At 39.3% G+C, this 17,787-nt stretch overlaps 1 protein-coding gene across 3 annotated transcripts in view; it reads right to left on the bottom strand.

Moving 5' to 3' along the window:
• The window catches only part of LAMA3 (laminin subunit alpha 3), a 330,029-nt gene that overhangs the window by 31,162 nt on the left and 281,080 nt on the right, over window positions 1-17,787 (bottom strand). For all 3 annotated transcript variants that reach the window (XM_072604400.1, XM_072604399.1, XM_072604401.1), the window contains 12 exons: window positions 17,006-17,053; window positions 16,113-16,264; window positions 12,978-13,088; window positions 12,029-12,140; window positions 11,463-11,630; window positions 9,269-9,465; window positions 7,218-7,334; window positions 6,258-6,412; window positions 5,662-5,803; window positions 5,357-5,459; window positions 921-1,037; window positions 656-835 (listed from right to left, as the gene is read on the bottom strand). In XM_072604400.1, coding sequence (XP_072460501.1) covers window positions 656-835; window positions 921-1,037; window positions 5,357-5,459; window positions 5,662-5,803; window positions 6,258-6,412; window positions 7,218-7,334; window positions 9,269-9,465; window positions 11,463-11,630; window positions 12,029-12,140; window positions 12,978-13,088; window positions 16,113-16,264; window positions 17,006-17,053 — 1,602 coding nt within the window. The remainder of the gene's footprint in view (window positions 1-655; window positions 836-920; window positions 1,038-5,356; window positions 5,460-5,661; window positions 5,804-6,257; window positions 6,413-7,217; window positions 7,335-9,268; window positions 9,466-11,462; window positions 11,631-12,028; window positions 12,141-12,977; window positions 13,089-16,112; window positions 16,265-17,005; window positions 17,054-17,787) is intronic.

The following is a 17,787-nucleotide window of genomic DNA, read 5'->3' as shown; positions in this document are numbered from 1 at the left end:
TGCAGAACAAAAATAAGCTTTTTGGGTTTGCATTTCTGTTCTATTATATTCACAATTAATTCATCATTTCTATGATTTGGGGAAGAGAGAGATTCAGGAGATAAAAAATGTGAGCACTAATTGGAAGAGCAAATAATACTTGCTCTCTTTACAAAGGGGAAAATCAGGAATAGTGCTTTAGACAAAGGAAAAATACCCATTCTGGCTCCCATTCAGGATTAGGTTCCCATATTTCAGTGATTCTCAAACTTTTTGGTCTCAGAACCTCTTTATACTCTTGAAATTATTGAGGTGTCCATAGAATCATTGTTTAAGTTGGTTTTATTATTGATATTACCATATTAGAAACCAAAACATTTTAATATTCTTAAGTCATGGAACCTCTGGAAGGGTCTTGGGGAGACCGGTATCTGTGGACCGTACATTGAGAATCATCTCCTGGTTTAATCATAACAACATGTAATCCTCCCTCTGTAGGAGGAGTTTAATTCATAAAACTGGTTCTGAATATAGGTGCTTGCAGATTCCATCACTCTGATATTTCCTTCGGTTTGTGTGGTCAGGCTTCTCAGAAAACTTCAAATGACCCCAAGGCACATAAACAACACCAGGAGATGGCAGTGATTCCTTCTAGCCAGAGGAGAATGTCTGGTACCTGAATTGTTTGCATCACTCAGAGCCTCGTTAAAGTCTTCACTCCGTGCGCTTCCATAGGTGTCCTTCATTCTTTCCACATCTGTCTGAATTGGGTTCAGACCGTCCAGCACACTGTCAGTGATGTCATTTGCATTTCTGATCAAACTCTTTGCATTACTGGTCATACGATCAATGTCATCTAAGGCAGGTAAAGAAAGGTCAGAGTGAGCATTTGAAGTGTTCAGCAACATGACAGAGGGAAAAAGAGACACTGAGCTACTGACCTCGATTTATTCCACGAAGATCATCTTGGATCATAGTGAGGTCTGTCTGTATCAAGCCCTTCTTTGTTGTAACAACATCCAAAGTGTCCCGCAGGCTGTCCAGAGCTGGACTGATATCTAAAACAAGAACAAAAAAACCCCAAACAAATAAGGTATGGGAAAGTGGCTTTGTGGCATTTAAATTCTCGTGTTCACATGGCATCTCTTGACTGTGAGTTAATACAGCACAGGCTGGATCTGAGTCTCAGTGATCATCTTAGCCAGCATTTAGGTAGTATCATTCATATACGTATATATGCATATGTATATACACATACATGTATGAAAAATGAAGATACACATATGAAAATATACATATATGAAACTCATGTGTACACATATACATATATTAAAATGTATATACATACATGACAGTGCACACACATATATACATAAATGGAAATGTGTGTATATAACATATATGAAAATGTGTATGTATAAAACATACACTTATACATACGTATATACATATATAGGACAAAGAAAGAGGGGAGAGAGACAGAAAAAGAAAGACAGAGATAGAGAGACAGCAAACAAGCACTAGACCTGGATTCAGGAAGAACTGGGTTCAAACATGGTCTCAGACACTTACTAGCTATGTGACCTTGAGCAAATCACCTAACCTCTCTGTGTATTAGTTTCTTTATTCATAAAATGGGGATAATAATACCACCTGTCTCCCAGGGTTGTTGTGAGAAGCAAATGAGGTAATATTTATAAAGTACTCCGCAAACTTTGAAGTATTACATAATTTGTGGCTATTACGATCTTGTAAAGTCCTGGCTGAGGTGTAGATACACATGTAGTTCCACAGACTGATGACTAGAGCCATAGATGCTGTAGAAATAAGTACATGGGAAAGGGACAAGGAGAAAAGCTATGGGTAGGACATCATTTCTCCATCAGTCTGGGGAGGCTGCTCTCCCATGTGTCTGGAATGCTCTCCTTCCTCCTCCTCACTTGCTGGCTTCCTTTAAGACCCAGCCAAAAATCTCACCCTCTACAAGAAGTATTTCCTAATTCCTCTTAATTCCAGTACCTTCCCTCTTTTAATTGTTCCCTATTACTCTTCTCTATAGCCTCCTTGTACATAGTTGTTAGTATATTGTTTCCCCATTACACTGTGAGCTTTTGAAGGTCAAGGGCTGTCTTTTGCCTCTTTTCTTTCTTTTTTTAAATCTCCGATGCTTAGCTCAGTACCTGGCACATAGTAGGAGCTTAATAAATGTTTGTTGACTTACTGATTAGCAGTTTGAAAAAGGATGCCAAAAGCCAAAACAATGACATCTCGTTCAAGCAAATATTAAGCCAAATATTATGAATCAAGAAGCATTTATTAAAGACTTACTGTGTGCTAAACATGACGTGAGGCACCAAAGTTACAAAGACAAAGAAGGAGAGTGCCACTGTCCAGGGATTTTTTATGTTATTCAAATATTGAAGGTTTCACTAATGTGTGTGGTTTTCTTTTTGTTTCTCCTGATCCCCCTCCTTTCTCCTCTTCTTCCCCATCCCCCCCCCCGCAAATACAAAGACATTCAGAGCAATCCAGAGAGGGGAAGCAAGTGCCAAGAGCACTTGGGTCATAACGCTGCCACCTGGCGACAGAGAAAACACAGGAGAAGGCTGAAGTTATCACTGCTGTCACAAGATTTTTTAAAAAATTATGTCATTGGTTTTAATTACATTTCAAAAGTTGTACTCATCTCTATTTCCAAAACATTAAATTAAGACCTGACCCCTGTTTCTGGAACTCAGGATGTATAAAGGAAAGAGAGATGTCAGAGACAACTGATCTTGAAACTTAATTCTTGAAAATCATAGGGCAGGAAAAAAAACCCCCAAACAAACTTGATACCTCCTGAAAGAGTCTGAAAAATAGGGAGAGGAACTGGAAGCTGAGAATGACCATGGCACAGCTGTGTGAGTTTGGGGGAAAAAACCAAGGCCTGTGGTTTTCACACTCTCCTCTCCAGGACTCTCAGATTTCAGGAGAGATGGGAGGGTTGGGGGACTTCTCTTTTTCCCAGCATCTCTGTTTCTTCTGGAGGGATTTTACTTTTAAAAATAAAAATCGTGAGAAACATGAAGGTCTAGTCTCCATAGGTAAAAGAGATGCTTGAAAAAACTTTTGCCTTACAGGATGGCACTCCTGGCCACAGCGAATAAATAGTTTAAGTTTCTACAGACACAAAAATTTTAAAGCAGTTCTGTGGCTCTTAAAAACAGCTTATGTATAAGGGATGTATGTAGTTTCTTTCATCATGCAAGGTGAAAAAATCTTTTATACACATTACCTCATTTGCTCCTCTAACACCTCGGTAGGTAATAATAATAATAGCAGAATTATTGTCATCGTTCATACTAAGAGTTGACATTGATATAATTCTTTACATGTTTCTCACAACAACTTGGGAGAATACAGGCTGCCATCTGTGAGGCAGATAGTGCAAGTATAAGCCCAGTTGGTAGATAATGAAATGAATCAACAAGTAATTATTAGGCAAAGCCTGTGTGCCAGGAATTGTGCTAAGGGCTGTGGATACAAGGATAAAGAATGAAGTAGTCCCTCTTCGAAATGGGCTTGCATTCCAATACAGGAGACAATAAAGATCTCTATATTTTTGTTATTGTTCAGTCATATCCTGACTACTCTTGACCCCATTTGGCCAAAATACTGGAGTGGTTTGCTATTTCCTTCTCCAGCTCATTTTATAGACGAGCAAACTGAGGCAAATGTGGTTAGAGTGACTTGCCCAGGGTCACGTAGCTAGGAAGTGTCTTGGGCCAGATTTGAACTCAGGAAGATGAGTCTTCCTGATGTCAGGTCTGGTACTCTATCCACTGTGCCACCTAGCTGGCCCCTTATGCAAATATATGGCATAAATATAAAGAGAACAAATACAAATATTCACACAGAAGTTAAATATACTTTGGGTACTTTGGAGGGGGCTAGAGGACTAATAGTCTGAGGGCTCAGAAAAAGCTTCATGCAGAAGCTGGTTCCTGAGATGCACTTTATAAGGAGAGAGGTATTCTGTATGAAGGGGAGGAAAGAAGAGAGGAAATCCCGGGCACAGCTGGATAGAGAATGTAAAGTCATAGAGATGGCACACTATGTGTGAGGATCAGGTAGAATGCCGGTTTGGCTGGAGGGCAGCATGCAGTAATCACCAATGAGGTTGGAAAGAAAGACTGGGGTAGAGTGGTGGGCTTTCAAATGTTATACAAGTTTACACTCAGCACTAGAGGCAACAGGAGGGCACTGGGATGTCACACAGTCAGCTCTATGTTTAAGGAAAATCACTTTGGCAACAGTGTGTAAAGACAGACTGGAGAGATCTGAGGCAGGGAGACCAATTAAGAGGCTGTTGCAATTATCTAGGCAAGAGGCAATGAGGACACGACTAAGGTAACAGCCGTGTCAGTGGAGACAAGGGACCAGATGCAGAAGATGTCATTAAGGTAGAAAGGGCATGTCTTGGAAACTGAACAGAAAGAGAGAAGTCTGGAAGGCGATGAGGGAAGTAGGAATGAAGGTTCAGAAAAACTAAGCGACTTGCCCTTAAATTAAGTTATTTAGTAAGTGGCTCAGGTCTCTTGACTTCAAGTCCAGAGCTCTTTCTACCATAGGGCCAATGGTCTTAGCTTAGCTATGAGTCACTTATTCGCTTATCAGATGAAATGACAATTCCTTCTCACTTTTGAATTTCTATCCTCAGCACCAAGGACAGTAACTGTCCTGACTATTGCTCTACCTGACTTCCTTAAAAGGAACTAAAATTCCACCTTCCAGAAGCAGGCTTTCCAAAGCCCTCTTTATTCCAGTGGCTTCCCTCAGTTAACCATCTCCTATTTATTCTACATACAGTTTGCTTTATTTACATTTGTTTGCATGTTGTCTCCCCCACTAGATTGTAAGCACTTTGAGGACAGGAATTGCCTTTTATCTCCTTTTGCATCCACAGTACCTAGCACAGTGACTGGTAGGCAGCAGATGCTTACTAAATGTTTATTGAATTGAACTGAAGTCAATATCCTGATATGCTACTATTCTCTTCATTGTTATAAGTAGAATTATTTGAGCCAGACCACTGGCCAATCCAGTGCAGACTAGTCCAGTCTACATCAGACATTTATTTACAGTGGGCTTCTGGTTATGGGAAAACAAACAATAGCAAAAACAAATTGTTCACATATAGTTTGGTGGTGGGGAAGGGTTGGATAGCAACAAGGAACTGGGTGACAATGACAAATTCATAAGAGTCAAGAAAAATCTCTCAGTTTCATTGACACCGTGGTTTAAAAAAATGACATCTTCTCCTATGTCTCCCCCCAAATCCCCATGCCACTTCACAGTCCCTTTATTTCCTCTCTTTTGTTGAGTATTTGGGTACCTTGATATAATCTATTTTGTGTGGTCTTTGCTTCCCTTAGTAGCTTATCGCTGTTGGAGCTCAATATCTTGGCTTTTCCAGGCAGGTCTCCCTTCACCACAGTCTGGAAAGAAAACATCTGTCAGCTTTTAACACAATGTAAACCCTCAGCATAAGGAAGATGGAATTTGGCTCCTCATCTTGCCAAGAACTCCCTCAACTCTTTGGAAGCTTAAGCTGGCTTTCTAGTGCTCAGGATTCCCTAAAGATGGTTTCTCACCAACAGAGTGGGACTCAGAGATTTTCCTAGTTCAGTGCAATCCCACCTGTAGAGCAGAGTCCGATGCGCTCACTGCCTTGTTGGCAGCATCCTCAGCTGCTTTCACTGCATTGATGATGTTTTCATAAGCTGTGGCAGCATCCACAGCACAGCGCACCAACTCATCACCACTGGTGTTTCTCTTGATTCTGAAAGGTCATGAGGGGAGAGATGCAGACACCCACAGGAAGGAAGCATAAAGAAAAAAATGTCCAATAACCAGGGTCCTCTGGAGGGGCCACCATGAACCCAGACACTGACTGAAGTCAATACTCTTATTTGACATTTAGAGTCCTGTCAGAGAGTGGAGGGAATAATGGATGCTTAGGCTTGTGGTATTTTCTCCCAAAATGTACTCGAAGCTGTCTTTTAAATTCTTTTCCTAAGCAGGTAGTGAGGAACTGAGAGTTCATTCATGCTATTAAGTAGTAATAAACACTGATAGCTGTAGTGTTTGATGTTGCTAGGAAGGCTAATAATAAAATCAACTCCACCCCTCAACCCCTAGTAACTAAAGGGCATTAAGCTCTAACTGATAACACCATACATGTCTGCCTTCATGCAGCATCCTCTGCTACAGAAACAAGAGAGTTATATACTTACTCTTCCAATTGCTTTGCTAACTTTTGTAGTGATTGGGCATGATTCTCTGCCCTCACCACTAAAGATTCTTTGCTAGACGATCGGGAAAGATCCTTCACTTTGTCACTCAGTTCTTGCCTTACTTCATTTAAAGTGGATGCCAATTTCTCATATCCCTGTTTTTCCAAGTAAACAAAGAGAAATACAGAACACTCAGAGGCAATAAATGTATATCTGTTTTCCAGTATATTTCCAGGTGTAAAAAAGCATCCCATCTTGCTAACCTGGTACAATGTCACAAATGACTGAGCTCTCTAGGGACTAAAAGGCTGCAGATTTAATAACATTTCTTTTAAAGGGTAGGCAGAGGGGAAATGCCACCTTTGGGAGGTTGTTTAAATGTACAAGGCTGTCACCAAGGCATATTTAACCACTGAAGACTTTCTGCTTCTGAAATAGCCATTGCTACTGACTTCCAGCAGCAAAGAAATTCCAGTGATTCCTGCATCAACTCCAAACTCCTATCAATAAAATATTTCTTTTCATTTTCAGTGTCCTTTTAGACATACATCTATAGGCATATCTGAGGTCCTGTGTGAAAAGTCCTGTGGATACAAAGACAATGAAATACACAGAAGACCCTGCTTGAAAGAGTTTATATTTATATAACTAAATAAACAGAATATTATTTAAGGAAGGGAGAGGGTACTAACAATTACAGGGTTCACAAAAGGCTTCACCGAGGAGGAAGAACCTGTGTTGAGTCTAAACAACCTAGCAGTGAGGAGGGCACGCTTTCCAGGCAATCAAACTAGCCTATTCATAGGCAAGGAGACTGGAATTAGAATAGTTAAATCAAGGGAACAGGATAGATCTATTTATCTGGGATATAGCTTTTTTCAAACACTTGAAAAAAAATAAGTCAATTCTTAGCACATTTTCTTCATGATATAATTAAAATGCTTTCACTTTTAAAAATACCTCTTGACTTTTCTTCATCAGTTGGAGAACACTGTTGGTCTGTGACAAAGATGTTTCAGCAGTGGTGAGATATTTCGTGAATTCACTTTGTAGGGAGCTTATTTCATTAATCCGTCTCTGAGGAAAGTAAAGAGAGATAAACTTTAGTGACTAGGTATATTAGAAGTACAAGAAATAACAATGAAGAGACAACAGGAAATATTTAATGGGTTCAATGAATGACTTTATAGGTTTAACTATCTCTTAATTTCCTAAATAGCTTTCTTCAATGTGTTGATCTGGAAAATTATATGGTACTGTGAAATGCCTGTATGAGTCCCTGGAAATATACTTTCACATTGATATACTCATGTGGAAAAAATTAAGTAATCAGGACTGGGGAGGAAATTCATTTAGATGGAGAGCAACAGAGAAAGAAATAGACACCACGATGTTTATTAGAGAGTCTACACAATTCTTGAATTTAAGAAGGAAGTACACAAGGAATTTGGGAAACTGATCATTATAAGCATTTTTGTACATATAGGTCCTTTTCCTTTTTGTTTTTTTTAATCTCTCAAAAAGGGCTTTATAAACAACATTGGCAGCAAGAGCAAGAAGAAAGCAGAAAAATAACAGGTGCTCAGGAGGGATGGGAAGGAGGTAAAGGGTGATGTTCAGAAGGCAGAACCTCTCATCTCTTAACTGCCTTGTTTACACTATTCCCTTTCCTGCCAAGCAAACTTTCTAATACATGACATATCACCTCCTGTCTGTACTTTCCACTGGTTGTCCCTCATTTCGGAAATGCACTCACTCTCTTCTCATCTCCATCTCTTAGAATTCCTGTTTTTTTCCAAACTCAGCTCAGGTACTACCTCTACATGTGCCAATGTGTGCCAGGCACTGTGCTAAGTGAGGGGATACAAAGAAAGGTAAAAGTTCCTATGACAAAAATTTGGGGATTTTAGTAGATTTCAAGTTCAACATGAATGAATAGGGTGACATGGCTGCCGCTTCCCAAAAATAACAGCAAAGAATGAGAAGAGTGTTAGTCCTTCTTTCCTTTGCCCTTGTTGTATACCACATCTAGACAGGGCATTATCTTCAGTTTCAGGCATCGTGTCTTAAGGACATTAACCCCCTGGGGTATCTCCAGAAGAGGGTGAGAAGGGTAGTGAGGGGGCCGAAGGACACAAACCTAGCAAAACCAGACTATGTTCCTTTTAGCACCAACAATAGCTTCTATAAGAAAATGCAAAGGAGTCTGGGCAGGCTTTCTTTACATAGCGAAGTCTTGGAAAGTAGAGGGAGCAAATGTACAAATGCAGGAATGTGCAGGATGAGATTGGGCAACCGTTACTCTTTCAGATTCACTAGAAAGTCATGAAGAAAGATCAAGTAAGGCTGGAAAGGCTGGCTGAAGCCAGATTTTAGAAAGCTTTAAATGCTAGGCTAAGAAGGATGTATTCTATTCTCTAGGCAAGGGGGGCCCGTTGACAGGGTGTTGGTTTGTTTGTCTGTTTTTTAAAAGAGGTGATAGGGTAGGAACTGTGCATTAAGAGTATTACTGTGGTAGCTGTCTGGTAGGTAGGGAGAAATGGAGGTGGGGAGATCATTTCTCATGATGATGATGATACGATGATTCACAAAGTTAATGCTTTTCAAATGGAAAAAGGTCTTTGAAGTGTAAGTACACTGCATGAATTCCTCAGCCAGTATGATACATTATTCACTAGAGGACTCCTTGTACTCTATCAGGTGGGAGTGGGTGTGAAATTATTTTCCCTGCTTTCAGTGGTGCATGATTCACAGATCAAAATTTCTTCTTGGAGCTAAAAAGTAGGAACTATAATCTTGTTGATTTTTATTATATTGGTTTTTACCAAAGATATACGCAGTGTCTCATTTTTGCTAGTATGTGATTGGAGGATAGAAGCATAATGCAGGTAAATACACATTCACACAGACATCTTACTTTGCTGTTCCAGGTTGAGAACAGCAGAGATCTTGATTTTCTCTGTCCTTTCAATAAATATAAGGAAAAAGATAAGGTCCAACTGTGAAATTACCTTAATGTCTTCCAGGGCTCGATCGTTAGCTTGGTTGAGACCATCGGTTAGCTTTGTTTGGAGTGTCGCTTCTTGCAGAGCTTTGCGGAGGTCATTGATCTTGGCTTCATATTCATTTAGGGAATCTCGTACAGTTTTCACAAGTTCCTGATTCTCTGCCTGGTGGTTTTTCAGGCTACTCTGAATACGATTCAGCACTGTAGGATGACATTTTGAAAAGATGATATGTGTCATAGAGGGAAGGCAAGCTGATAGTGTCTAACAGCCCATGTTTTCTATTTTAGGGACTGGAAAACACAACATCTAACGTCAGAAAAACAAAATCTAAAAGTACAGTTTCATGACATATTCCACTTTTATTTACATATTTTTGTTACTGTGTTTTTCACTCATTTCAGTTGTGTATGACTCTTTGTGATCCCATTGAAGGTTTTCTTGGCAAAGATACTGGAGTGGTTTGCCATTTCCTTCTCTAGCTTATCTGACAGATGAGGAAACTGAGGCAAAAAGGGTTAAGTGACTTGCCCAGGGTCATACAGCTAGTAAGTGTCTGAAATCAGATATGAATTTAGGAAGATGAGTCTTCCTGACTCTAGACTTGGTGCTCTAACCACTGTACCACCCAGGTACCTCAATTTACATATTACTTTTTATACATACCAAGCACATAACTAATAAATGAGAAATCAGACCTGTTGCTGAAACATAACACATTCCTTGAGATTAAAAGCCACGACTAAAATAAAATTTAAATAGTAATGCTGAGAGGACACCTACAATTATAAAATCAGAACTTAGAAAAGAAGATCTACTTTTTCACTATTCTTCTTCCAAATATACTGATTACAAATGTGATTCTCTGGGACAATAAATAGGATGGCATGAAGAGGACTGGTTGGGTAAATGTTTGTCATAATATTCAATTAAGGTGCATTAAAGATTAGAATCACTTCATTCCAATTACTCATCATAATATGCCTTTCTGTTTTTTATTAAATGTAAGAATATTGGAATTCATATTGTAAGAAAAATGATTAACCAACTGAATGATGAGGGGGATGACTTGACAGAAGGGCAGAAGGGGAAAATGGTTAAGAAGCAAGAATTTGCATAGCGCTTTAAAGGTTTCAAAGCACTTTACATTTATTGTCTTTTGATGCTCACAACAACCCTGTAAAGTAGGTGCTATATTATCTCCATTCGACAGATGAGGAAACTGAGGCTGAGAGAAATTAAAAACCTGCCCAAGGTTCATATAGCTAGTAAGTGACAAAAATTGATTGTGAACTCAGGTCTTTCTGACTCCCCATTCAGCACCCAATCCATTATGATACCTCGCTGCCTGGACAGGTTAAAGGAAGGAAGAAGTGAAAATGTCTAAGAGAGAAAAGGTACCAATTGCTAACTTCTGATGTGGGGGAACTAGACTGTCAGTAAGTGCTTTTTCAATTTTTTCATTCTTTTTATCTTTTTAGTTATGTTTGAAGCCTTTTATCATAGTTCCAATATAGGGGAAATGGCTTCCTAAGGCTTCCAGCATCAAATACAAAATGCTTTGATTGGCATTCAAAGCCCTTTATAACCTAGCCCCTCTTTACCTTTCCAGTCTTCTTATGTTCTACCCTCCAAGGCATATTGTGATCCAGGTACACCGACCTTCTGGTTGTTAAAGAAACAAGACACTCCATCTCTCAGCTCCGGGATTTTCTCTGGCTGTACTCCATATCTGGAACCCTCTTTCTCTGCTCTGACTACTGACCTCCCTGACTTTCTTTAAATTTCAGCTAAAGTCCTCTCTTTTCCTGGAAGCCTTCCCCAAGCCTTCTAAATTCTTGCACCTTCCTTCTGTTAATTATTTCCTATTTATCCTGCACATAGTTCATTTGTACATATTTTGTTTGCCTGTTGTCTCCCCCATTAGACTGTAAGCTTGTCTTTTACTTTTTGCATTCCCAGCACTTAGCATCGTGTCTCGAGCATAGTAAACAGTAACTATTGATTAACTGACTGAAAATATTCTTACTCTACTTTTAGAATGCTCCTTTTTATCAATAATGGATTAATTCGAATATAATAGGAATAAGATGTTATTGAAAAGTCCAGGTATTCTACTCACTGGGACTAAACACACCTCCCGGCCCCTTAGTTGTTAAAACCAAATGGCATTCGATACATAACGAAGGAAAAAACTTACAGAGCTGGGCCTCTCTTTTTTCAGCTTCCGCTTTTCTCAGTTGCTCTTGGAAGTCTCGATTTCTCATCTCCTTCATCATAAGATTAGCTTCAGCCAGCTTCCTGGAAAAGTCACCCGAGGGCAAGGTGTTTCCATCACCATCTGTCCCAGAGATCTGTTTCAGGAGAACTGAAAGATTACATATTTCATTAAACTTGGAAAGTTGGGAATTTGGCAAGGGGAACTTTGAATTGCTTATTTTGGGGAGAGACTTGTATGTTTAAATTAGTAGTACTGTTAGTCAATAAGACAATGAATAAGCACCTAGTAAGTGCTAGGCACTATGCTTAGTACTGAGGATAGAAGGAAAGGCAAAAGTTAATCCCTGCCCAGTCTAACAGGGAAGCCAATATGCAGACAACTATGTACAAACAAACTATAGAAAGGACAAATTGGAGATCAGCTTCATCTAGAAGGCAGTAGCACTGAGGGGGTATCCAAAATGTTGGACCCAAACATAAAGCTGTTAACATTCAAAATGGTTATATAAAACAAAACGTCTGAGCAAAGTAAGAAGGCATCGTTACCATGAACATCTCTGATGACATTTTGTATCTTGGTGTCCAGTTGTTTGGCATTTTGGTTTGTCTGAGCAACACTGTTGTATAATGTCTGTGCTTTCCTTGAATTTATTTGAACCTGTAGAGGAATTCAAACTATGAGGGGCAATTAAGTTTGTTGGCGGTAAACATTCTAAGCTATTATTAAGCACTTATTAAGGGAGTTTAAATTCTAATAAAGGAGACAATAAGATATAAATAGATAAATGATATAAGATTTACACAGAGTAAATCAAGGCTAGTTTAAGGGAGGAAGGCACTAGCAGCTGGAAGGACTAAAAAGAGCCTCTTGAAGAAAGTGGTATAGAACCAAGCCATGAAGGGAACCAGGAATTTTAAAGAGTTGGTAGTAAAGAGGGAGAGCATTCACAGTACAAGGGATAGAAAGCCAGTGCAAAGGAGCAGGAGGTGGGAGATGGAGTCCTTTTCCTTTTATGGAGCAGGATATATTTGGATACACTTTGTGTGGGTGGAAGAGGGTTATGTATAAGAAGACTGGAAAGGTTGTTGTGTTCGTCCTTCGATGCCAAAGACCATGCCATCAGAAAAATAACGACATGACTTGCACTTGACTGTTTTTTTTTTTTTTTTGAGTGAGGGAGGGCTGTGCAGGTCACCAGCCTCACTTTTCCTCCAGAGCCATCTGAATCCAGTGACCAGATATTCATCAGGATGACTGAAGACGACCCAGGATGAGGCAATTGGGGTTAGGTGACTTGCCAAGGTCACACAGCTAGTCAGTGTCAAGTGTCTGAGGTGAGATTTGAACCCAGGTCCTCCTGACTCGTGCACTGGTGCTCTATCCACTGCACCATCTAGCTGCCCCATAGACTGGAAAGGTAGGAAGTGACTGGATTGTGAAGCACTCCAAATTTAAAACTAAGTAATTACTCTACAAACTGCCTGTATACGTCACCTTTTCTTGCAGGGTCTCAAAGTCCTGATTCAGACTGTTCATGTCTTTTTCCAGGGCATCTACTTTTGATCCATGACTTGAAATGGCAGATTGGTAGCTGAGCAAATGATTCTGAGAATAAAGCAAAGTTAAACCTCCCTGTAAAAGAGGAAGTCAAAGCCCAACCAGCCCGTTGTTACTGTAGTTTCACTTAAGACCACCAATATTGATTTTATAGAATTAGCACGATTCCTTTTTTTTTTTAAAAAAATCATTATTTATTTATTATTAATTTTAAAATGTTTTTGAATTCCAGATTCTCTCCCTTTATTCCCTCCCTCACTCATTGAGGAAAATGGTAGGATTTAAAAAAAAAATTATCATTTATTTTTAACTTAAAAAAAATTTGGGTTCCAAATTCTCTCCCTCTTTTGCCTTCCCCACCCACTGAGTAGGAAAATATATATGATTCCCACAAACATTTAGATATTGGAGTCATCTTCTCAATATCAATTTGGATCTGGTTCTAAAATAAAGGAAGTGGGGAAACAAGTGAAAGCTAAGGGTCTATTGAGTCTTGAGTTGCTCAAAGATATAGCTAACCTGGAAGAGGAGATGATTCCTCACGGAAGTAGGAGTTTTCAGGTTCCATTTAAATTGCTAAAATTCTTTCAACTTAAACAGGCTACAGAGAAAGGCACTAATGACTCCCTTATTCCTGATGCTTATTTGAATTACAAAATGTCAGAGCTAGAAGGGGCCTTAAAAACTATCTAGTCCAGGGGTGTCCTGGTTAAGTGATTAATAACTAGTTCTTTGGTGGGTATGCATGACACATTTTAAGTTTAGTCTGCTTTATTAGCCTTTTGTCCAGCACTTTCTTAAGTCTAGGTAAGCAACAAAACAATAAATCAAGATCTGACTTATAGTGGTTATTGATTTCTGAGATAAAACTATTGATAGTAAAAATTTAAGAAGTGGAACTTGTGAGTTGATTTGATCTGGCTCCAGCACAGCCCTGATATAGCCAAATCCTTTTATTTTACAGATTGGGAAAATGAGGCCTTGAGAAGTTAAGTGATTTGCCCTGATAATATTTAATATAAATTTTGGACTTTAATAAGGGCCAAAGCTTGAATTAAGAAGAGTCTGGACCTAACAGTCTCCCTTGTTATCTTAAGATATCAGAGAATGCCTCAGAGAAGGAAATAGGGCTGACTTAGTAACTTCCTTAGGAGACCTTTCTCCTGGTATCTTTGTGATAAAGAAAAACACAGATGTTCTGGGTTGAAATTTCAATTGAAACTTTGTTAAAGGTACCCTTTCCTGTGTCAGTAGGATGTCTGTCATCAGAGTGGTGGGATTTTCTCCTTATCTTATGTCACAGAGATGTATGCTACAGAAAGGAAATTCACACAGCTTGAGATCATAAATCCCAAGTGGCACTACTTTGTTAATTGTTGTGTCTTACTAAATTTATGATTTGTTCAACTAAGAGAGTTCCTTTCTCACGGTAAAATGTATGTAAGCCAGAAGATTTCTGTACTGGGTAGTCAGAATATTTTTCTGACTCCATAATGCATTATGTTACTGTTTTCTTTAATAGGGAATTGATTAATGAATTAATTAAATCATAAAATGTATGTATTTAGCCTATTGCCTTTTCTTTAACCAAGTTTTCGGGTCAACTGCCCAAAGACACATAGTAGTACAGACCAGTCAAGAACTTGGGTTTCCTGGCTCCACTCCCTGGCTCTCTCCACAACATCACACTGGTTTATTACCTCTTTCTGGCTCCAATCTACACCTGATGATCAAACTTCTGATGATGACAAGCCTCTCTAAATCGAACCAGTCTGGTCCTCAAAATGGTAGGAATACATTCCTTACTAAAAGGCCTGAACTCAAAGCCTTTCTAGCTTGTACAGATCTGCCAGAGCTTATAGACTGCTGACAGAGACATCAAAAACCCTGGGCCAGAAGATGCCTTTATTTGTTTCTACAAGGCCTCCCTTTGACCACCTTCCCATGAAAAATCAAGGTGAACTATCAATTGCCCTAAATGATCCTGGAGATGTCAGAAAAGGCTCCTTCTTCTAGAGAACCTCCCTCTAAAAGACAACTATGTTGTCTTAGATATAAAATTGCATTTCAGAAGTGTCAAGATTTGTTGAGAACCATGGCTCCATAGGAGTAAAAGTTATACAGATGCCCCACAGTGAAACAAATTAAATTAGCAACTATTCCCAAGCTCCTTCCCAGTCCTAATTCTTTCTTTTCCGAAGCAGAATACACCCAAAGTATTCTATGTCCTCTTTTCTGCAGTGTCTAGTGCTGTGACATACAGGTAATTTACATCATTACATATGTACCAAAAGTGGCAGGCTTCCTGGGAGTTTCAAAATATCAGTCTATTTTTTTTAGATAGATAAGCACAATATCTTATTTTTTCCCCAATGAATGTAAAAAATTTTTAACATTCATTTAAAAAAATCTTAGTTCCAAAGTTTCTCTCTCTGCCCTCCCTTATCCTCCTTCCTGAGATGATAAGCCATTTGATATTGATTATGTATGTGCAATCATACAAAACGTACAAAATATCAACCTTGCAAAAAGAAGTTGCTGTGTTCTGCAATCTGTCCAATAGGACAATTACTGTCATTTTTGTGGACAGCTCACTAATATTAGACCCAGAGATGTTAGATGGCTTGCTTAAGATCACTTAGGGAAAATGGTTTTACATTTGAACTTAGGAGTTCTTAATGAAGAAGATCCCTTTAATGAAGACACATTAATTTAGAGTTTTGTTTTCTCTTGTACGATACTGAAATTACTTTCAATTTTAGGAATATTTGCATAGAAGACAACTTCCTTTCCTAATTAAAGTTTTTTTAAACATTAGACTAACTTTGTATCCCTCTCAACGTTCTGCATACAGTAGGTACTTGATAAATATTGGCTGGCTGACTGACATTGAATGACCAACTGAATGAATAAAAGACTGGCAGTTAAAACTCCAAATGGTAAGCTGTGTGTCTATTAGCACTTTCTACAAACAAACCTGCGTTTGGAGCCCTGGAGTGAGAGCAGTATGCCCTTACCTAAACCAAAGCCAGTTTCTTTCAAAGCTCTCTCCCCTTATGTAAAAGTTCTTACCCTCAGGTCTTTGGTCTGGGTTTCCAAGTGCTTCATTTGCTCCAGAGTGGCGGCACTTGCAGTGGTACTCTGGAGCTGAGATTTGACTAATCGAAGCTCATCGCTCATCATTCCCAGGTCCTTCAGGAGAGTCGTCACACAGCTATCACAGTCTATAAAAAGACCACGAGCGAAGGAAAACAATAACACTGGGTGAGGTTGGGGTGCCAAGGATCACAAGAATGGAAAGGACATGCATAGAGAGTTCAGCCCATTTCACATTGTCTATGTTAGAGGCAAGGCCACATGCCTGGATTTCTTTTCGAGGAATGTGGTTCCTAACCCAGGAAGATATCAGAGTAGGCATTTCTAATAGGAAAGGTTGTTCTTTCACCTTTTGATTGTTTTGAACTGAGGGGCCTCCTGTTAGGATTCTCCTCGCAACACGTCTATTGCAAAGTTAATGTGTCAGATGAATACATGGAACTGGATAATGTAGGATTATAGAGCAAGAGAATCACAGCTTCGTAGCTGGGACTTTAGAGGTTGTCTAGTCCAGGGCTTCTTAAACTTTTTCACTCCCACCCCCTTTCACTATTTGGCACCATTCTTGTGTGTTTGTGGCCTGAGGGCATAAGCAGTGCAAAGTGCCCAAGCTTTGTGTTCAGAACCCCAGGCTGCAGCAAAGTTGTGAGATGCAAATGCTGCCAGAAGCACCTCAGATTCATTATATCTTTGATTTCGAATTAATTTTTGGTTGTTGTGCATCCATAAACCTTTTACTGTTGCCAGATTTTTCACAATCCAGTTTAAGAAGCGCTGAGACTAACCTTCCCATTTTATAGTTAAGAAAAATGAGGCCTAGAGGGGTTAAGTGACTGGCTCAACATAGGGCACAGTATTTCTTTTCTCACCATCACATTCTTCAGGGCCTCCATCTTTGGGTTCCTGATTAATACAATCTGAAATCATAATTTTCAGGGATTCAGAAGTCAGAACAAACAGAGAAGACATTATTTTACAGTTTGACAGTTTAAAATTTAACTTTTATGTTTTGGTTTTGTTTCTGGGAAAGGTAAACTGAGGAAGCTATCTTTATTGTCATTCTTCCAATGTCTTTCCCTTTCTCTCCATTACCAAAACCATAGATCACATGCTACTCTCAATTACTTCTCCTATGGCCTCCATCTCAGCCTCCCTTGCTGCTAGCTTATCCCACACAACCCAGCAAGGATTACTGGGTTAGTCAAGCTCCTCAAATATCATTCTGATGATGTAAAAGTTCTCTCCCAGAATCTTTCTCTCTCCAGTTGCCTTCATCTAAAATTAAGATACCTGATCCACCATTTTGAAACTTCCTACCTCAATCTGTGTCCCCTCATCAAATATTCACATTTTCTTATCCTTCAGCTTGTGTCACCTCAACACTCTAGCTAGGAGAGGAGTGATCCCTTGGACATTCCTCACTTCATCTTATCCATTTACTATTCTTGTAGGATTTAGACTGGGAAGAGATTTTGAAGGCCACATAGCTCCACCGTCTTAATTTATCCATGAGGAAACTGAGTCTCAAAGAGATTAAGTGAGTTGCCCAAGTTTATATAGGAAGAAAGTAGGGAAAGCTGGCAGGTGAACTCAGGTTCTCTGCCTCCAATCTCAATATTCTGGTGGAATCAAAGGGTCTGAATTTACAAGT

The sequence above is a fragment of the Notamacropus eugenii genome, chromosome 4, assembly GCF_028372415.1.
Source record: "Notamacropus eugenii isolate mMacEug1 chromosome 4, mMacEug1.pri_v2, whole genome shotgun sequence".
NCBI classification, from domain to species: domain Eukaryota; kingdom Metazoa; phylum Chordata; class Mammalia; order Diprotodontia; family Macropodidae; genus Notamacropus; species Notamacropus eugenii.
This window is presented reverse-complemented; position numbering and strand designations above follow the sequence as displayed.